At 42.0% G+C, this 21,959-nt stretch overlaps 2 protein-coding genes across 2 annotated transcripts in view; one reads left to right on the top strand and one right to left on the bottom strand.

The window, feature by feature from the left end:
• The window catches only part of LOC139372265 (alpha-kinase 3a), a 24,753-nt gene extending 9,977 nt beyond the window's left edge, over window positions 1-14,776 (top strand). Inside the window, exons 6-14 of the mRNA XM_071112026.1 lie at window positions 4,506-6,939; window positions 8,060-8,207; window positions 8,833-8,960; window positions 9,062-9,097; window positions 9,238-9,512; window positions 9,966-10,054; window positions 10,243-10,460; window positions 10,552-10,600; window positions 10,761-14,776. Of these exons, the coding sequence (XP_070968127.1) occupies window positions 4,506-6,939; window positions 8,060-8,207; window positions 8,833-8,960; window positions 9,062-9,097; window positions 9,238-9,512; window positions 9,966-10,054; window positions 10,243-10,460; window positions 10,552-10,600; window positions 10,761-11,130 (3,747 nt within the window). The 3' untranslated portion in view covers window positions 11,131-14,776. The remainder of the gene's footprint in view (window positions 1-4,505; window positions 6,940-8,059; window positions 8,208-8,832; window positions 8,961-9,061; window positions 9,098-9,237; window positions 9,513-9,965; window positions 10,055-10,242; window positions 10,461-10,551; window positions 10,601-10,760) is intronic.
• LOC139372290 (sodium/nucleoside cotransporter 2-like) lies at window positions 13,078-21,959 on the bottom strand. The gene is made up of 17 exons (XM_071112036.1): window positions 21,858-21,959; window positions 21,694-21,770; window positions 21,008-21,099; window positions 20,547-20,736; window positions 20,300-20,441; window positions 19,878-19,991; window positions 19,415-19,489; window positions 19,238-19,318; window positions 19,018-19,098; window positions 16,174-16,299; window positions 15,926-16,056; window positions 15,622-15,790; window positions 15,107-15,304; window positions 13,780-13,861; window positions 13,574-13,672; window positions 13,312-13,417; window positions 13,078-13,209 (listed from the first exon to the last, which is right to left on the bottom strand). Exons 1-17 carry the CDS (start codon window positions 21,957-21,959, stop codon window positions 13,098-13,100), a joined length of 1,977 nt encoding a protein of 658 aa, XP_070968137.1. The 3' UTR covers window positions 13,078-13,097.

The raw sequence follows: 21,959 nt of genomic DNA, 5'->3' as shown, positions 1-21,959 counted from the left end.
TCATCTATGTTATTCGTAGCTGTCTATATACTGTACCACCACAAACCGATGCTGGCACTAAGACTGCACTCATTGAGCTGTGTAAGGCGATAAGCAAACAAGAAAATGCTTTTCCAGAAGTGGCGCTCCTAGTGGCCGGGACTTTAATGCAGGCAAACTTAAATCCGTTTTACTTTATTTCTACCAGCATGTCACATGTGCAACCAGAGAAAAGACAATTCTAGACCACCTTTACTGCACACACAAAGACACATACAAAGCTCTCCCTCGCCCTCCATTTGGCAAATCTGATCATAACTCTATCCTCCTGATTCCTGCTTACAAGCAAGAACTAAAGCAGGAAGTACCAGTGACTCGCTCAATGCGGAAGTGGTCCGATGATACGGATGCTATGCTACAGTACTGTTTTGCAAGCACAGACTGGAATATGTTCCATAATTCATCATTGGCATTGAGGAGTATACCACCTCAGTCACCGGCTTCATCAATAAGTGCATTGAGGACATTGTCCTTACAGTACATATCCCAAACCAGATATGGTTTGGGAAATGAAGCCATAGATTACAGGCAACATCCGCACCGAGCTAAAGGCTAGAGCTGCTGCTTTAAAGGAGCAGGACACTAATCCGGACGCTTATAAGAAATCCCGCTATGCCCTCAGAAGAACCATAAAGCAGGCAAAGCGTCAATACAGGACTAAGATTGAATCCTACTACACTGGCTCTGACGTTGGTCGGATGTGGCAAGGCTTGCAAACTATAACGGATTACAAAGGGAAACCCAGCCAAATCAAATCAAATCAAATGGTATTGGTCACATACACATGGTTAGCAGATGTTATTGCGAGTGTAGCGAAATGCTTGTGCTTCTAGTTCCGACAGTGCAGCAATATCTAACAAGTAATCTAACAATTCCACAACAACTTTCTAATACACACAAATCTAAGTAAAGGAATGGAATAAGTATATGGAATAAATATATGGATGAGCAATGACCAAGCGGCATAGGAAAGATGCAATAGATGGTATAAAACAATAGCCGCAAGCTGCCCAGTGACGTAAGCGCACCAGACGAGCTAACTGCCTTTTATGCTCGCTTCAAGGCAAGCAACGCTGAAGCATGCATGGAAGCTCCAGCTGTTCCCGGACAAATGTGTGATCACGCTCTCCGTAGCCGATGTGAGCAAGACTTTTAAACAGGTCACTGTTCACAAGACCGCTGGGCCAGACGTATTACCAGGGTGTGTACTCAGAGCATGCGCGGACCAACTGGCAAGTGTCTTCACTGCCATTTTAAACCTCTCCCTGACCGAGTCTGTAATACCCATATGTTTCAAGCCGACCACCATAGTCCCTGTGCCCAAGAATGCGAAGGTAACCTGCCTAAATGACTACCGCCCTGTAGCACTCACATCGTAGCCATGAAGTGCTTTGAAAGGCTGGTCATGGCTCACATCAACACCATCATCCCGGAAACCCTAGACCCGCTCTTATTCACATACCACCTCAACAGATCCACAGATGACACAATCTCAATCGCGCTCCATACTTCCCTTTCTCACCCGGACAAAGGGAACACCTATGTGAGAATGCTGTTTGCTGACTACAGCTCAGTGTTCAACACCGTAGACTAAACACTTCCCTCTGCAACTGGATCTTGGACTTTCTGACGGCCGCCCCCAGGTGGTAAGGGTAGGCAACAACACGTTTGCCATGCTGATCATCAACACCGGTTCCCCTTAGGGGTGCGTGCTTAGTCCCTTCCTGTAGTCCCTGTTCACTCACAACTGCGTGGCCAAGCACGACTTCAACACCATCATTAAGTTTGCTGATGACAGTAGGCCTGATCACCGACAACGATGAGACAGCCTATAGGGAGGAGGTCAGAGAGGAGGTCAGATATGAGCAGGACAAAGGAGATGATCGTGGACTACAGAAAAAGGAAGGCTGTAGTGGAGCGGCTCTAGAGTTTCAAATTCATTAGTGTCCACATCTCCAGCAAACTGTCATGTTCCAAACACATCAAGACAGTCGTGAAGAGGACACGACAACACCTTTTCCCCCTCAGGAGACTGAAAATATTTGTCATGGGTCCGCAGATGCTCAGAAAGTTCTACAGCTGCACCATCGAGAGCATCCTGATCGGTTGCATCACCACCTGGTATGGCAACTGTTCAGCATCCGACTGTAAGGCGCTACAGAGGGTAGTGCGTATTGCCCAATACGTCACTGGGGCCAAGCTTCCTGTCATCCAGGACCTGTATACTAGGCGCTGTCAGAGAGGAAAGCCCAAAAAACTGTCAAAGACTCCAGTCACCCAAGTCATAGACTGTTCTCTCTGCTACCGCATGGCAAGCGGTACCGGAGCACCAAGTCTAAGTCCAAAAGGCTCCTTAACAGCTTCTACCCCATAGCCATAAGACTGCTGAACAATTAATCAAATGGCCAGCTGGACTCTTTACATTGATCCCCTGGTACCGGTACCCCCTGTATATAGCCTCATTGTTGTTACGTAATCTTATTGTGTTATATATAGCAAATATTTTCTTAACTCTATTTCTTGAACTGCTTTGTTGGTTAAGGGCTGGTAAGTAAGCATTTCACGTAAGGTCTTCGGCACATGTGACAAATACAATTTGATTTGATTTGAAATAAAGGGGACCCATAAGCAGACAATGAAAGGTCTTATAATATTTGATGATGACATTTCTCTAAAACAGGCTATAGGCTAAATGTGCACCACCAAGTAAGAACAGAAGGCTAAATTATGAGGGGAAAAGGGACCAAATTATTAGGTTGAGGCACATGGGCTACTAACAGCTTACTACACAACATACACTTAGCATTACTTTCTTAGCTACAGTAGACATATCTCCCTGACATATTACATCATTTATGCAGCAGCATACAAGACATTTTTGGACCCACCTTGTTGTGCTGTGCTCACTTGAACAGGAAGGTGCCGTGACGGTCCTTCGTAGGCAAATCTTGTCATCAAACTTTGTCATCAAGTCTGGTATTCTCTATATTTATGGTGCTTTCAAGACAACTGTGAACTCAGAAAAAAACAAGGTTGAATCATGATGTCAGGGATCTTCCGGTCGGAGGTCTAGAAAGAGGCCTGAGTTCCCGACTTGCAATCTAGAGTTGGATGACTGTTCAAAAAATATTTTCCCAGTCAGAGCTAATTTTTTTATGAGTTCCCAGTTGTCTTGAACTAACTGAAGTCTGGGATATCTCAGTTCTGATTTTCCAGTTGTCTTGAACTAACTGAAGTCTGGGATATCTCAGTTCTGATTTTCCAGTTGTTTTGAACTAACTGAAGTCTGGGATATCTCAGTTATGATTTTCCAGTTGTTTTGAACTAACTGAAGTCTGGGATATCTCAGTTCTGATTTTCCAGTTGTTTTGAACTAACTGAAGTCTGGGATATCTCAGTTCTGATTTTCCAGTTGTTTTGAACTAACTGAAGTCTGGGATATCTCAGTTCTGATTTTCCAGTTGTTTTGAACACGGCAGAAGTCATGCTGGATTGACAGCATGGCCAATGTTGAATGTTTATTTTTTTACTCTCGGAAAAGACACCCTTAAACCCAAACTTGGACCACACACCGACTCCACTGACTCGCAGGCTAGTGATTGCTTTTCAACACTTGCAGTTAACCACTGATTCCTTCCAAACCACTCATTGTTAAATTTGCAATTTCCAACTTGTAATGTTCATGTCCACAAGCACGGATATGTTTTATCTATTATTGCTCTTCATTATTTCTCTTCATATGATAAGGATTGAAAAGGATTTGCCAGTAGATTGCCGACTTGATTCATGATGATGACTGCTAGCATGCTAGCTAAGATTTTGAAAGTATGATGTGGATCAGTCCAATAAAAGCAACTTATAACGTGATTTGACTTAATTTTATCTGTGGCCAATGACCTTTAGCTTTCTTGGATGGGCACTTCTAATGTAAATCTATGGCAGCACCCAAGGGGCTTGAATTTTCGAGCTCTCCCCGTAAATTTTGTGGTGATGGAGTGTCCCCATGAGTGACAGAACACTGAGCCAATCACGCTACAACTAGAGGACATTACTAACCCCTATGCTCCGTATTTTCTGCTGGCTGCCCCACCACCACAGAAAGAACTGAGCTACTGTAGGCTGAAACACCAGCATTTTGGAGCGGCCTTTCTCAAGAAAGCAAAAAAGAGACCATGTTTGTATGTGGCTTTATTAACTCAATTATAAATTTTTTACATTGTTGCAAACTGATATGTGACATGTATTATTGCCAAAATAACATGTAAAACAGGCAACAAACAAAATCCAACAACAAAATGTTTTTTTCCTTTTTTTTAGCTAAACAGGTTGGGCTCAAAACAGATGGGGCTCTGCCCCACCTGCCCTGAACGACGGGTCGCCACTGTGTTGTTCAGGGATTTCCAAATACCTTTTGAGTGTGTTGATGTTTTGTGGTACTAAACAGCTGTGTTTGTTTTTGCCTCAAGGCAACCGTGGACCAGACCCAGGCAGACCCTGTCCCCCATGTGATTGTCTCAGCCCCACATGAGCCAAACATCCAAGTGTTTTCTTCCGGGACTGATCAGGTGACAAGACATGATGCCAAAACTGAAGATTTACACAAACAGGGTCCATCTGACACTCCATGGAGCAAAGACCCCAGCAGTGCAGCAAGTTCCCATATGTCAAACCGCACTAGTGTGGGTGAAAGCGGGAGTGCTCCTAACAATAATGTCTCACCCACAGTCAACCTCGGCCTGATGACAGTAACCACAGAAAGTGAGAAAGAGAAGGTAATGCATGTGGATGAGAAGGGCATTGGAAGTGTCTATGAGACACAAAATAAATGTTCTTGTGCTTTTGAGGAGAAAGGAGAGAAAGGTGATGTCAAAGCAGAGAATCAACCATGTCCCACTTTAAATGTGAGTGTTTTAGAGGAGAGGAGAGAGAAGATACATAACAAGGAGATCCATTTCAAAAGTTTGCTCCCAGAGAGTTCAGAGAATGATGGTCAAAATACACCAGAGGAATGCCCTCCTGTGGCAGGGGGGGACCGATATCTCAACATAAAAGAGAATTCTACCTTAGCTTTGGAGGAAAGTCTTGAAAGTGCCTTAAAAGTGGAATATACTCCTGCTTTGGAGAAAAGTTTTGTGGACAGTTCATTTGGCAACCTGAAGATACAAGAACAGGTGGTACCTATTGTGCAGAAAATGTCTGAGCAAAAGGATGTGAACTTAGAGAGAAACGAAGTGCCGACCCACACTGTTGAGAGACATGTTGAAACAGAAGAAAAGGTGACTGAAATAAAGGTGGAAGTGCTGGGTGAATCTAAGATCCACTCAGAGACCCAGCCTGTGAAAGGCTCTGCCATTGTGTCCCCTGTGCCACCAGTGTCAGCATCAGTTACCAGTCCAGAGACTAATTCCACTCATCTGGGTGGATACTTTGGAAATGTACCACAGATTAGAATGGTAGATTCTGCTCTTAGAATCCCAGAAATCAAAATAATTGTGCCAGAACAACAGATAAAAGAAGAGCAAATGATTATGCCAAATATAGAGATTATGGAAGCAGAAGTCAAAGAGCCTACACAGCCATTGATACCTATTACACCCAATGAACCTTCATCAGAGACAGACATTTTCCAAAAGGATGTTGCAAATGATGTGTCAGGCATAATGATAGCAGAAAACAGCTCAGCTTTTACCCCAGTGGTTATAGATGTGACACCCACTCAAGAAAGTATGTGGAATGATGAAATCATCCGACCAACAGAGAAATTGCAGGAAGTTCCACAACCAGTTGAAGAGGCAAAAACACCTACGGCAGAGCAGTCAACTAACATAAAGAATGAGTGGCTCACAAAGACGTTAATTCCTGCAATAAATGTTTCCTATACTGATGACAGTAAACTCAGGAAAATAGATCATGAATATCCACATGTCAAGCCCCCCGTCTTAGATAGAGGAAAGCCAAAGGAAGCACCCAGTGTGCCTCTGCGTGTGGTCCCTCCTATTTCTGAAAGCAAGGAGCTTCCTAAAAATGAGAATAAAGAATCAGAATCATTGGCAGATATGCTCAGGGGGGTCAAGAGTGATTTTGAAAATGTTACTTCCTATAAGTCTGACAAAACCCATAGTGAGCCACAGAAACAGACTATAGAAACAAAGGAAGAGAGTATGATAGACAACATCCTCTCTGTGTCATATAAAGCCTTAATGCCAATAGAAGTAACAACAATGCAAAAAGCTGTGGACATCAGTTTTACTGAAACTGAAAAAGTAAAACCACTCAAAGAGTCAAGGATAGAGTCTTACATCATTGGCGATGAACCAAGAGAAAGAAACCCTATTGAAAGGCTTGCTGTCAAACCCCCAACACCCCCCAGGAGTCCCAGCAGTCTCCGCAGGCTCACGTCAAGGACTCCCCCTGCCATTACTGTGGATGACCCTCTTAACAGTGAGAAGGCAGTATCGGAGCAGAGTGTTGGAGACACCCCAACGTCCTCCCTGTCCTGTGAGAGCAGCCCCAGGCTGAAAAGAAGGGACAGTCTGACCCTCATCCGCTCTGCCACGCCCGAAGAGCTGGCCTCTGGAGCTCGCCGCAAGATCTTCATCCCCAGGGAGGGAGAAGGGGTTGGGGTAGTGGTGGCACTGGGTGTGGGTGGTAGTCCGCTGGACACCCAGGTCAAAAAGGAGGCTCCATATATGTCACCCAGTCAGGCTCGCAGGGCAGCATTCCTGCAGGCCCCAGCAGGCTCACAGACCCCACCGCTGGAGAGACGGTCCCCTCTTTTGAGCCGTAGGAAGGCCACCCTGGAGGTGCCCAAAGTTGTGGAAGAGATCAGCACTGAGGAGCCAGAGAGCCCCAAGACTGAGGTCAAACCTCCTGAGAAGGAGAAGCAGAACCCCTTCAAAGGTAAAACAATAAAATAGGACAAGTAGGAGATTGTGTTTGATTTTAAATTAGTTAGTTGTTTTACATTAACACAATATTGTGGTTTTGCTCATCTCTTGATGTTGGTAACTCAGGGACTGTACAGTAAATCAAATCAAATCAAATCAAATTTTATTTGTCACATACACATGGTTAGCAGATGTTAATGCGAGTGTAGCGAAATGCTTGTGCTTCTAGTTCCGACAATGCAGTAATAACAAGTAATCTAACTAACAATTCCAAAACTACTGTCTTGTACACAGTGTAAGGGGATAAAGAATATGTACATAAGGATATATGAATGAGTGATGGTACAGAGCAGCATAGGCAAGATACAGTAGATGGTATCGAGTACAGTATGTACAAATGAGATGAGTATGTAAACAAAGTGGCATAGTGGCATAGTTTAAAGTGGCTAGTGATACATGTATTACATAAGGATACAGTTGATGATACAGTATATACGTATGCATATGAGATGAATAATGTAGGGTAAGTAACATTATATAAGGTAGCATTGTTTAAAGTGGCTAGTGATATATTTACATCATTTCCCATCAATTCCCATTATTAAAGTGGCTGGAGTTGAGTCAGTGTCAGTGTGTTGGCAGCAGCCACTCAGTGTTAGTGGTGGCTGTTTAACAGTCTGATGGCCTTGAGATAGAAGCTGTTTTTCAGTCTCTCGGTCCCAGCTTTGATGCACCTGTACTGACCTCGCCTTCTGGATGATAGCGGGGTGAACAGGCAGTGGCTCGGGTGGTTGATGTCCTTGATGATCTTTATGGCCTTCCTGTGACATCGGGTGGTGTAGGTGTCCTGGAGGGCAGGTAGTTTGACCCCGGTGATGCGTTGTGCAGACCTCACTACCCTCTGGAGAGCCTTACGGTTGAGGGCGGTGCAGTTGCCATACCAGGCGGTGATACAGCCCGCCAGGATGCTCTCGATTGTGCATCTGTAGAAGTTAGTGAGTGCTTTTCAGTAGACACGTGTCTCCTATCAGGGTGGGCTGATCAGGAAGATTCCACTGGAGGAAGTGAAAACATTAGAGAGTATCATGTACAGTATATCTTTACCTTGTTGTCCCCCCTCCCTCTCCCACCAGCTCCTCAGGTTATCCGTAAGATCAGGGGAGAGCCTTTCCCAGATGCCTCAGGACACTTGAAGCTCTGGTGCCAGTTCTTCAACGTGCTCAGTGACTCCACCATCAAGTGGTACAGGGACGAGGAAGAGTTAGTAGAGGTGAAAAGAAGGTAAATCTCTAGGCAATCTCCCATCCCAGAGTTTACAGTATCTGCTTGCAATACAATCTAGTGGTGAAATATCATTTATACTCAACCTGATTAAAGCCATTATGTAGTTACAGTGTTAGACACCAGCCCTCTGAAAACAGTTGTTTTGTACAGTGATTCTGTAAACATTAATTAATAGCCCAATAGACTGGTTAATCTGAGCCATATGCTATATATGAAGGACTAATGTTGTGAAGATGAACAGCCTTTAATTATACCAGCGTGGCCATCACACAGTCATGGCATTCTTTCATTCTCACTCGGAGAGGTATCCAGCTCATGTGACCAGGGAGTCCACCCAGCTCTGAGCCTTACTGTGACGCAAGGCCAGACACAGCCACTGTAAACTGAGACACTCTATTTCGCAATCACCAGGGGACATTAAAGTCTAGATCTGTGCTATTGGCTGCTGGGTCAGCAAAATCTCCCCTCGACAAGCACAGCACGCAGCACTACTGTCTCTCTCAGTCTCACAGTGACCTCTTGTGGAGGTGAATACGATATTGAATATGCCGTGAGTGTTTGAATATGCCGTGAGCGTATGCCTTGTGTCACGTCAACCTGTTTATTTTCCTTTATTTCCCAGTGGAGGAGATGAAAGCCAAGTGGCGCTGGCCATCGTCCAGACATCCAGTCGAGATTGTGGAGTGTATGGCTGCTCAATCAAGAACGAATTTGGGACAGATTCCACTGACTTTCTTCTCAGCGTAGACCGTAAGTGATGTCAACTGAACATAATTTTGAAATCACACAATATTATTTCAACAATTTTTTCCATGAGTTACCATTTGTGATTTTTTTCTCTTCTTCTGCAGTACTTTCAGAGTACTTCCTGCGGGAGGATTTAGAAGGTAAGCCTCACAGGCACTGAGAGGTTTTTAGTAATAACTTATATTTGCTTGCTGTATTGTTGGATAACTTATAGCAATTATTCTAACAGTGTTACTACTCATGTGGAGAGCTTCTGACATTCATATTGTGTTCTTTACAGTTGGAGAAGAGATGGAAATGACTCCAATGCTATTCACCAAAGGCCTAGCAGACCCGGGCTACTGGGGGGAGAAGTTATTTGGGCGCATCATGACACAGGAGGCCCACCTGGGAGAGGGCTGTGCACATAAGGCCTGCAGGGTGAAGGTTATCTATGGCCTAGACCCTGTGTTTGAGTCCGGAACCACCTGTATCATTAAATTACAAAGCCCCATCGCCTATGGGACCAAACAGGAGAGCAACCTTGCAGAGAAAAACATGGAAATTACTAAGCAAGTGAGTCTTATTGTACATGTATGTACAGTACATTTCATCACAAGAACAGCTCTACTATAGAGTTATGTATTGCTCCGACTCTGCATTTCTGTGTTAAGCTTGAAAAAATGTACAGAAATGGTCAGCTGTTGTTTGGTATTGCAACATAGGAAGTCATCTCTACTGGGTCGTATTTATTAGGCACCAAACAGAAGAAAATGGACTGAAACAGGGAGGGAAGGGACTCCCTGAACTTTATTTTTCTGTTGCAAAACATTTTGCTACGGTGTGCCTTAATGCATATGACCCTGGTCTTGTGGTGTTATCGAATAATAGCTTTCGGGTACTGAGTCAGAGACTGAGTCCAGGGTTCATACCAATGCATAACCGGCGTTGATTGGTGTAACAATTGAATTGAAGAGCCTCAGTGTAGAGAAAATGCATATGGCATATCTTCACATTTTGTCTCACCAGGAGTGCAAAATCCAAAACACAGTTCGAGAGTATTGCAAAATCTTTGCAGCTGAGGCGAGGGTGATTGAAAACTTTGGCTTTTCACTGGAGTAAGTAATATAATGACTACAATGTATATTTTGATAATTAAAACATGTTTTTTATCAACACACTTATCAATGATCATTATCAATACACAATAGTATGAGTAAATTGAGGACAAAAAACAGCTGAGTATGATTATGTAATTCTTTCCCTGCACGTGCCAACACCTTTGTTTTCCTGCATCTTTACACAGAGTGATCCCTCTCTATCTGGTGTACCGCCCTGCCAACTCTGTCCCTTACGCCACTGTGGAGGCTGACCTGAAGGGCATCTTCCTTAAGTACTGTATGATGGATGCCAAAGGCAGGCTGATCACCAGAGCCACCTCAGAGGTGGAAATGAAATGCTGCTCCTTCCAGCATTGGATCCACCAATGGACAAACGGCAACTTACTGGTTACTGGGCTGGAGGGTAAGAAAGATTAGCAGACAGGGTCATTCCCAAAAAGATGAACAAAGTCAGTTCAAATAACAATATGATCCATGTACTTTGTTTCTTTCAGGTGTTGGGCCGAAGATCACTAAAGTTAGAATCGTCACGAAATCAAAGGGGTTTGTTTAGCGAAATATCAGAATAATATATTTAGGTTGTCATATGGAAATACCTATTGATGCTAGTATTTGAAGTAGGTCTATACTGTGTTAATGTTTTACCAGTTGGTCCACATCATCTTATCCAACTCTTAGTTATGAAATTACTTCTGCATTGCAGGTATCAAGGCCTTACAGATGATGGTTATCCTAAGGTGTTTGAGCAGTTCCTGAACCAGCATCAGTGTAACTACTACTGTGGGCTCCTCAGCCTGAGAACTCTGAAGCCCATGGACACCCTGCAGCAGCCCCCCAAGATCAAAGGCTCCCGGAGCCCCTTGCTCGGCAGGAAGTTAGGGTCGTCCAGCCCTCAGCACAACAGGAAGTTGGGCTCATCCAGCCCCCAGCTGCAGAGAAAAGGACTGAACAGCCCCTTGACAACCAGAAAGGCCACCTCCAGCCCAAAGGTGCCTAGAAAGACTAGGGAGACAGAAGACAACCAGTCCACAGCCAAACCCAAGGCGGAGGAGAGTATCAAAGTTGTGGTATGAGGTAGCAACGTCCAAAGGGAATACATATCAAAGCAGCTTCCCTTTTCTTTCACGCCAACGTTCAGCTTTTTTATGTTTTCCTGTCACCCATTGCTGTATTTAAATGGGTTGAAGCAAGGACGACCAGCATGGCCTTGAACAAAATGTTACAGAGCTTGTGCCTGAAAAGTCTTCATCCAAGAAGGAGAGACAAACAGGGAGATGAGTTCAAATCTAGGGAATAGGTCACCCTAGGGGATATTTATATAACATTACTGTGAATTTCTCAATAACCATAAGATACTCCCCATTCTCCAGCTTTATGCTGAAATGGTTTAAGTGAGTGGAGGAAGTACAGGACCTTTAAGAAAACTTCCAGCACTAAGGAAATGGGACACCGTTTTCTCTCACATCCAGTACAGTTCTCTTCAAAAGAAGAGACTTATGAAGTGGTTGAAACAATGGTGCTGGATACAAAGCCGTGGCCGTAAGCAGAGCTCTAATAGCTTGATGCAGATGCAAGGGTAGTGAAGTGCACCAACTGCATTGTACATCTGGGATGTATAAGTCTTGGTCATTGAAATTGTTTTTGTTGAACAGTAATTGGATCTTGTTACTGTTGGTCGTATAGCATGCTCTACTTGTTTCTATTATGGCATTATTGTGTCCTTAAACTACGCATTACAGTCTTCCGAACACTGAGCAAAGACAACACTACTCTTGCCTCTTCACTGGGAATATGTTTTTGTGCACTTTTTTTGCCAAATGTTTTCTTGCCTTTTGAAAACTGCCAGGTTTTAGTAGTTCAGTTCATTTTTGTTGAACTTTGTTCAAATCCTGTAATCTGTTCATTGGAAATGAACATGTTCACATGCTTAAGTCTGAACAGTACAGTACACCGATCCCCTTAACCTGGTTCTTTAAAGGAACAGTACAGTACACCGATCCCCTTAACCTGGTTCTTTAAAGGAATAGTACAGTAGACCGATCCCCTTAACCTGGTTCTTCAAAGGAACAGTACAGTACACCGATCCCCTTAACCTGGTTCTTCAAAGGAACAGTACAGTACACCGATCCCCTTAACCTGGTTCTTCAAAGGATTGACTCTTTAACTGACCTTGAGTGTTGAAGAGCAATAAAGGGATTACTGAAATAAACACTTTAACTTTGGAATGCACATGTTTGGTGCCATTTAAATGGGTCAACTCACAAAGTGAAAGAATAAGAGCTATAATATCAGAACCATGTAGAAACTGCTTTGGACCTGGCCCATGATCACAGTAAAGCAGTAGCTCACCTCCAGCTGACTTTTGTGACTGAAAATGATATGCATTCTCAACATTCACACTTCTGGGGGAGGGGTGGGATGGGGATATTGTCACTAGTTTGAAGCGTACAGTATGTGAATGTGTGTGTGAGTGTGTGAGTGAGAGCGTGCAAGAGGGATTAAGAGTGTTTGATATGTTGGCAGAATGCTAATGAAATGAATGTCCCTGACACTATAATATCTGGTATGTTATGTTGTGATTTTGTACATACAATTCATGTCAAACGTTCATATTCATATTTTCACATACTGTTTATTTAGATACAATGCAGAATTTGACTTGCTGATTTACTCAATGCATATAATCCACTCTTACAATTTCCAATCCTTATTTAGCACATTTCAGCATTTCTTTGCATTGATTTCCAATATATATGTTCTCTGACTCTTTGAATGAAAGAGTGAATCTTTAGAACTAAAGAACTATATTTATCATAAATAAAATTGTAAAAACCCGTTAAAGGATTTGTTTTATCTGTACAAGCTTTATCTTCATTTTGTAATCTCTGGATGGAGTTTAATCTACATTACTTATAGTATAAATATATACAATCAAATGTGAAAAAAAGTTATGAAACATAATATATACTGAAAATACAAAGAGCTGAATGAGTTGATCTACTCACTAGTAATTAACACATAAAAGGACTTACAGGAAGACCTAGTTACAAACTGCATAATCAAAGAGATCACAGCAGTTCGTAAAGTACAATGTGGCATTGGTCACCGTGCTCCAGGAGCCCTCAAATGAGATGGTCCCATTGTTCACAGTGCTGCAACAAAGTATTAGGTTAGATTTGGAGAATTATATGTAGAGAAACATGTTATATCCAGCTCCTAAGCCCTCTTTCACTGTTGTACTTGTTCAAACCTACCTTCCAAAGAGATCAGTACAGCAGTTTTTTAGGTCTATATTTGTGGTGTTGAAAAAGGACGTCCCGAAAACATCCAAACAGTCAAGAGGAGGAACAAAGAGAATACCTGGAGAGGTAACAAAGAAACAAAGTAAACATGATGCTCCTGCACTCCTGCACATACTAATCTAAAAATAAACGTGTGAGATGACACATCCAGGAGAGAGCAGATGATGAGGAAACTAATATTAAGAACAGTTTTGAAGTGAAAATAAGCACAGACCTGCAATACAGGCATTAATCAGAGACACACAGGTCCCAGTGAACAGGGCTCTCAATACCAAAGAGGAGACGTCGGCTCTTCTGGATGGGCATATGGAGGCTATAAAGTAACATCACAAAATACGGAAATTGTTAAAAATATATTCTGATGGATGGCAAGACATGGAGAAAGATAAGGTGGTACAAAGTGTGGAATCTTATACTCACAAAGGCCTCCAATTACGATCCCCAGTGAGCTGAAATTGGCAAATCCACACAGAGCAAAAGTGGAGATGATCTCTGATCTGACCTGTAAATGTAGAAACTCAGTACTGTAGAAGATTGTGCTACAACTGTAATGTGATTATCTCACCTAGCTATCTTTATTTTATTTGAATTAACCTTTATTTAACTAGGCAAGTCAATTAAGAAAACATATATATATTTACAATGAAGGCCTACCCCAGCCAAACCCTAACACAGATGATGACGGGCCAATTGTGCGCCGCCCTATGGGACTCTGAATCACGATTATACAGCCTGGAATCAAACCAGGGTCTGTAGTGACACCTCTAGCACTGAGATGCAGTGCCTAAGACCGCTGCGCCACTCGGGAGCCCTTAAGATGAATGCTCTAACTGTAAGTCGCTCTGGATAAAAGTGTCTGTTAAATGACTAAAATGTAAGATACACTTACAGAGCATCAAAGAAACTTCCATAGTACACAGGTCAATACAAAGGTCTTACACATGTGGAGGAATGTACATGTGGTGTCAGGGGTTCACCTAGGGGTCATGATGGGGGCTGTACCAAATGTTTGATGTATTATAATGATAGATTATGCTTATGTTGTATTAAGAGGTATAGGGGTTATAAGACCCCTCCCTCATTACATTTACAGGGTCCTAGACTACAGATTAACAATAATGTTCCACAGTTGTTTTCTAGTCTATCTGCCTCTTATAAAGAAAGAAACGTTCTGAGAAATGTGTGACTGAGACAGAACTCTGCAGGGGAGTGTAAGAGATAAGAGACAAGTCAGACATTCCACAATTAATCAACTTGTGGAGTGGACATTTACTGCCTAGGCCTTAGAAAACACTGGAACTATTGTATCTCTCTTGCAAGTGTATATAGCTGTGTATGCATGAGCTTGGTCTGATGAGTAGAAAGTAACAACGTATGCAGTGACATCACTAGGGATGGACTTCGGGTTTAATAAAATAACTTGGGACCTTTTCTATTTTGCAGAACTTACTCGGAAACATGCGTGCTCTGTACCTGTTGTCAACTTCTGTCTGCAATTGCATTAATAAAGTATTTTGAATGATTTAATTAAAGCTATTGTCATAATGCTAATTTCACCAATGAGCCAATGATTGACAAGGAACAAGGAACGAACCCCAACAGTGACCAAATCCACGTTTTGGGAATAATCAGTAAATACTACAGTATGCATGTACAGTAGTATTTATGATTTTATGCACATAATAATTTCCAATAAGCACATGCAGTATTTGTACACTAATTATAAGAGTGGGGAAAGCATACGCACGGAAATCCATTGCCTCTCATCGCCAATCATTTCATCCAGACCGTTGACTCTGTTACTCTTCAACTCTGACAGCTTCTGATATGCCAGAAACTCATTGAGGAAGAGCTTGGTGCCGATGAGTTCCGCTACTATGAAACTCTCTTCAAATGGTATCCCCATCATGAAGGCCACAGGCATGAACACATAGGAACAGATTATCTATGGGTGCAAAGTGCAGCAAGAGCAAGGGTCAATAATGGGGTTAATAGTTTCCGGTCCATAAAGTATCAACTTTAGATATTCTAATCAAATGATTTTACACATTTCGATGATTTGGACATCTTACCAAGGCACAATGAAATAATTATCTTATCTTATTTATTCAGCCATGCATCACACGCTGTTAAATAAAAAAATGCCAAAGCATGTCCATCACTCATCACGAAGTACTGGGTTAGTCATGGAAGTCAAGTCAAGACAGAAGGATCTTTGAATGTGAAATGGGATTAAGGTATGTGGAGCTGCCTGGAGCATACCTCAAATGTGATAGAGGGAAATCCCACCAGGCCTCCCAGCCAGCCAAGAGATGCATTGATGAATGCCAGTATCGCAAGGAATGCAATCAAGTTGGCAGCTATATTAGCAACAAGGCCTATTGATGTAGATGCTCCACTGCTAGCTGCTTCCAAAATGTTCTGTTCATCACTGGGGAGTTAAGACAGCCCAATATGAACCACAGAAAGTCTATTATATATACAACAAAATGCAGGGGAATGTAAAAAATTGGTAAATGGCAAACACATACACACAAACACAAACACAAAACACAAAAACACATACCCACAAGCCACTTTGATATTTTCCTCTGATGTAAATTTGCTCTCTTCTGTCTCCGGATAGGACAGCTTGGAGATTGCCAAGGCACATGGGGCAGCCATTACAGAGGCAGATATCATAGAGGATGCATCAATCTGTGGGGCATTGAGCAGTCTCAATATCACATAACGATGAAGATCAGTTACATTAGAATTAACTGAGACAAAAGATGAAAAACTGGGTGCATTGGAGGGATGACTCTTTGGTCTTACCCCAAATGAGATGAATGCACCCATCACACTTCCTGCAATGGTGGCAAAGCCTCCAACCATGACAGCATGCACTTCAGATTTGGTCATGTCCTTCAAATAGGGGCGAATCAGCAATGGCGCTTCAGTCTGATGAAGAAAACATTATAAAGAGGAATGCTTTAATAAATAATTCTACACAGCAAGTGGATAGAATCAGCTAAGCCTAACCAAGTTGATTTAATGATAAACTTCACATTTTTTTTAAATAATGATTGGAACGATTGAATCGATGAATTTACAAAAGAATTTGACGAAATGAACAATTACCATACAAATATTTTTAAACGGCTGAAGCAAGCACACACATTTTCTACAGGAAATGTACCTTTTTTAGTTTAGCCCTATTTATCTTACCTTAGAAGTGTTTAATTGAATTGTAATGTCCCATAAATTGAATGCCCAAATCAACTTGAAGTATCTACAAAACAAGTTTTGCAGCCACATAATCCAAAACAAAGGCTAGCTAAATATTTTATACCTAAAATGACTGTTCGCAATAAACAAATGAATAATTTGATTCACATGATTTGAGCAGTCATGGTGGACTGAATTATGTGAATCAAAGGAATCATTTGTTAATTTGTTAAAATTTTACTGTGTTAGAGTTCATATAAGGAAATCAGTCAATTGAAATACATTTGTTAGGCCCTAATCTAAAGATTTCACATGACTGGGAATACAGATATGCATCTCTTGGTCACAGATGTATATTTTGTAAAAGGTAGGTGTGTGGATCAGAAAACCAGTCAGTATCTGGTGTGAACACCATTTGCCTCATGTAGCACGTCACATCTCCTCCACATAGAGTTGATCAGGCTGTTGGATGTGGCCTGTGGAATGTTGTCCCACTCCTCTTCAATGACTGTCGCTGGATATTTTTTTATTTAACCTTAATTTAACAAGGCAAGTCAGTTAAGAACAAATTCATATTTACAATGACGGCCTGGGAACAGTGGGTTAACTGCCTTATTCGGGAGAGAATGACAGATTTTTACCTTGTCAGCTCGGGGATTCGATCTAGCAACCTTTCAGTTACTGGCCCAATACTCCAATCGCTAGGCTACCTGCTGCCCCGATATTGGTGGGAACTGGAACACACTGTTGTACATGTCGATCCAGAGCATCCCTAACATGCTAAATGGGTGATGTCTGGTGAGTATGCAGGCTATGGAATATCTGGGACATTTTTAGCTTCCAGGAATTGTGTTCAGATCCTTGCGACATGGGGCTGTGCATTATCATGCTGAAACATGAGGTGAAGGAGGCGGATGAATTGTACAACATTGGGCTTCAGGATCTCGTCACAGTATCTCTGTGCATTCAAATTGCCATTGATAAAATCAAATTGTGTTCGTTGTCCGTAGCTTATGCCAGACCATATCATAACCCCACCGCCGCCATGGGGCACTCTGTTCACAACGTTGACATCAGCAAACAGCTTGCCCACACGACGCCGTCTGCCATTTGCCCGGTACAGTTGAAACCGGGATTCATCTGTGAAGAGCACACTTCTCCAGCGTGCCAGTGGCTATCGAAAATTAGGATTTGCCCAAGAAAGTGAGTTGCGATGCCGAACTGCAGTCAGGTCAATACCCTGGTGAGGATGACAAGCCCGCAGATGAGCTTCCCTGAGATGGTTTCTGACAGTTGGTGCAGAAATTCTTTGGTTGTGCAAACCCACAGTTTCATCAACTGTCTGGGTGGCTGGTGTCAGACAATCTCGCAGGGGAAGAAGCCGGGTGTGGAGGTCCTGGGCTGGCGTGGTTACACGTGTTCTGCGGTTGTGAGGCCGGTTGGACATACTTTCAAATTCTCTAAAATGACCTTGTTCGAGAAAATAACATTACATTCTCTGGCAACAACTCTGGTTGTAATGCTCCGGGTGTCGTGGGTGTGGAGTCAAACGCAGGAGACAGAGAGTGCAATGCTGTGCTCTTTAATTGCACCAACGCACCACAGGGTGCTCACAATAATAACGGGCCCCAAACACGGGGAATGAAAAATGTACAACTGAAAAATGCACGACCAGGAACAAACACGTTCCTCTACTACAGAGCCGAAGGTTACAATAATTAATCACGCACAACAAACAGGCGGGCCGGCTGTCTAAAGAAGCCCAACTCATCATTACAAACAGGTGCTACCAATAAACATACAAGGAGGGGGAGGAAAGACAATCAGTGGCAGCTAATAGGCCGGTGACGACGACCGCCGAGCGCCACCCGACCGGGAAGGGAAGCCACCCTCGGTCGGACTCGTGACACTGGTAGACATTCCTGCAGTCAGTATGCCAATTGCACGCTCCCTCAAAACTTGAGACATCCGTGGCATTGTGTTGTGAGAAGAAAAAAAAACATTTTAGAGTGGCCTTTTATTGTCCACAGCACAATGTGCTAAATGCCCTTGAGTTCTCGAGGGATAATTAGGGGGTTACCCTGACCAGGACTCAAACTGTGGTCCCTGTGACTGTCATTCCAAAACCCTTATTTAAAAGGCTAAAATCTCTTGGTAAGGTCACTAGGTGTTTTACTAAGGTTGTTTAGTATTTTTACAAATTGTATTGTATTTTGTCATAATTAATTTTTATTCGCTCGCCTCACTTTTCAAAAAATGTAATCTGTTAAACAGTAAATCAACTTTGTATGTCCTAATCCTCATCAATATTACTTTGTAAGACATTGTGAAGTGTAAACATCACTTAGTGTAATTACTACAATGGTGTTATCTTCAGTATATGTATCCTCCAATAATTCTTATATTGAAGTAGGAACTGAAATACCCTCGACTACAAACAGGCAAATGTACCTGTCCAACAAATATGTTGCCTGCAACACTCAAGGTCTCAGTGGGTGAGGTTCCCATCGTTATCTGCATTACCCATGCGATCTGAAAGGGGAAAAACACATGGCTTCTTGTTAACATAAATCATACAGTACACACACAAACCTAGAGCCATATGTATATGACTGTGCCCAAACCTAACACAGAAGCTTCATTTTGGGCTTAATGTTTGAAGGTCTCTTACCTTAATGATGAGCCATTGCATTATTCCAAGGAAATAAAGAACTGACATCACACTGCTGAAGAATATCACAATGGGCAAAGCCTGGAGAAGGAAGAGGGACATATATTGATCAATCCTGGATTCATTATCAAATAAATAAATGTTTCTAGTACATCTACTGAACTATTGCTCACTGACCTGAAATGCAAAGATGTCGGATACTAGTGGTCCAAAAACAAATGATGACCCGTGTTTTGTGTAGTTCAAGAATATCTGAAAACGAGGGAAAAGATTATTGTCTTCTCATTTGTATTCATGTCAACAATGAGAATCATAGTTTGTCATTCCATGCAACTAGCTACCATTGTTACTTACATAATACTGTCTCAAATCAATGGTTAAGACAAAATAGCAGTTTTAGATTAGAGAGTCTGCCAGGTCGCAGTTGTAAATGAGAACTTGTTCTCAACTGGCCTACCTGGTTAAATAAAGGTGAAATAGTTTTTTAAAAAAGTTGTTGTAGATAGCTTCATGGGCCATCTATGAGATTTCACTGTGCCTCATAAAAGAGGGACCTCCCAGATACAAGGACAATTTCCAGGTAGTTAAGGTTTACTTCTTTAAGATAAGGAGATAAGGAGCAGTTCAGCAACAAGGATACCTGCACTTGCTCTCCAAGCCATTGGAAGGCTGTGAGTCCTGGCTCTGTCCTTATGACAAACAGTCCGATACAGAATTGTAAACCAAGACCCCAAAAAACTGACCTCCATGCCACCTGAAACAGAGACAAACAAACACACTTGACATACTCTTCAAACAATGTTTGGATATGTATTATTGTTTAACAAGTGATTCTCCATAAATTGGTGAGTCAATGGAAGGAATTACTAGGCGTAACTGGTAAAAGACATACAAGGCCAAATTAAGGAAGTCCACAGGAAATTCAAAGTCTAAAAAAAACAGTCATAGATAAGCGGTTATAACCAATCATGTGTTATTAAAGGTAGACATGCATTAAGGGAAAGCCTGGCCACTCTCATCCTGTGATGGGATCGGAGCGATCTGCTGTGATGTTAAGCTTACCTCTGTCCTGTGGGCTGAGAAGATGAAAATGACTAGAATGAACATGCAGACCCCTCCAAATGAGATGAGCTGCTCTGGTCGCTTGCTTGTGTCCACAACGAGCCAAGTCACTAGCAGAACCAGCACCGCAACAACGAAAACTCTAAAGAACCCACAACAGACTCTCAGTCAACAGAGGAAAATACACTCACCAAATTAATTCATTTTCTCAGACCATTTAAAGTGTCCATATGAAATAGCTTCTTACCCTATTATCCATCCCCGGAAATTGTTGAAGCATCTTTGAGCTGGTATGAAACATTTGGTTATGCTATCTCCATGGTATGTCTTCACAAGGTCATAGGCTTTGGAGACAACTGCCAAACTGGTGAGGACCACAAGGGCAATGGCCCTCTCAAAGTCCAATATGCATGCTGTGATGAAGTATGCCACATAGCCTGTGATATAGAAACAAAGGTAATATCAAAAGAGCATCACATTGTTGTGATGAGAAATTGTCAGGGGACTGATTCTTAGAACATTTCACTTTCATAGGATAATTCATAGGATAATTCATAGGATAATTCATAGGATAGTGTACAATTTTCTCATTCAGTCTGGTTTTATTTTCTGGTATTTGCACAAAAGGCGACACCTATATCTAGCAATGAGTTTGTAAATTAGAAGCCCAATAAGTACATTTGTTAGGGTTAAATTCAAATAAAATACCTGCTCCATGCAAGCCCAGTACAATGTATTTGATGGTTTTGGCGTGAGCTCTAAAGTAATCCTCTGTGGCATTAATAGGCTTGGAAACCTTACTAAAGAACCAATCAAAGAACAGGTTAGTTACCACGGCATATTACAAACAGCCATTCTTATATTTATCTAATAATCAACAAAGACATTACAACTTGTCTTTTTTTCTGCACAATAGCTTGACGTGGCGTCAGGTAATGGACCACGCTGCCTTGTATTTATATTGGGAGGTTTCTCTTATGAGTTCATAAACATGAAGAGGACTTCATGAAATAGGATAGCTCAAGATAAAAGCAGGGACAAGAAGATTATCTGAGGTTGGAATTCAATCAAATAAACACATTGCAGAAAAATGGTTTTGTCTCTCGCTCTGCACAATGTACAGAACATTTACTGATACTAATAACAACATGTTATTGAGTGGGTGAGACGAAACTAAACTAATTTTGATTTGAGTCAAACTTTTGCAGTGAAGTACTGTAGTGTAATTGTGTTCTACATCCCTACAACGAGGTGTTGATTAAATCTGTTTCTCAGAATCAACATTCAAAACGTTATGCTGATGTGTATGCTGATGTCTATGCTGATGTGTATGCTGATGTGTATGCACCACAATAAACACTACAAACTTTAGCCCTTTAGTTTGATTGGCATACCTTAAATATAATCCCAATCCTTTTCTTGAGTGCTCCTCTTTGAAACTGCTTCTGTTACTAACTGAAATGCTATCCCCCTGAGAGGAATGAAGTGTCTGTTTATTCAACAATTCACATACTGTACATGTTGAAAAATGTAAGCATGCAATTTTTTCTTTACATACCTGTGTTTCAAATCCCTCATTGACCACCCCATTAACATGAGACAGAACTTTGAGCGCTGTACCAGTGGCTTCTGCTGTAAAAGAGAGGCAAAGTTTAGTCAT

The sequence above is a fragment of the Oncorhynchus clarkii genome, chromosome 2, assembly GCF_045791955.1.
Source record: "Oncorhynchus clarkii lewisi isolate Uvic-CL-2024 chromosome 2, UVic_Ocla_1.0, whole genome shotgun sequence".
Classification (NCBI taxonomy): Eukaryota; Metazoa; Chordata; class Actinopteri; order Salmoniformes; family Salmonidae; genus Oncorhynchus; species Oncorhynchus clarkii.
This window is presented reverse-complemented; position numbering and strand designations above follow the sequence as displayed.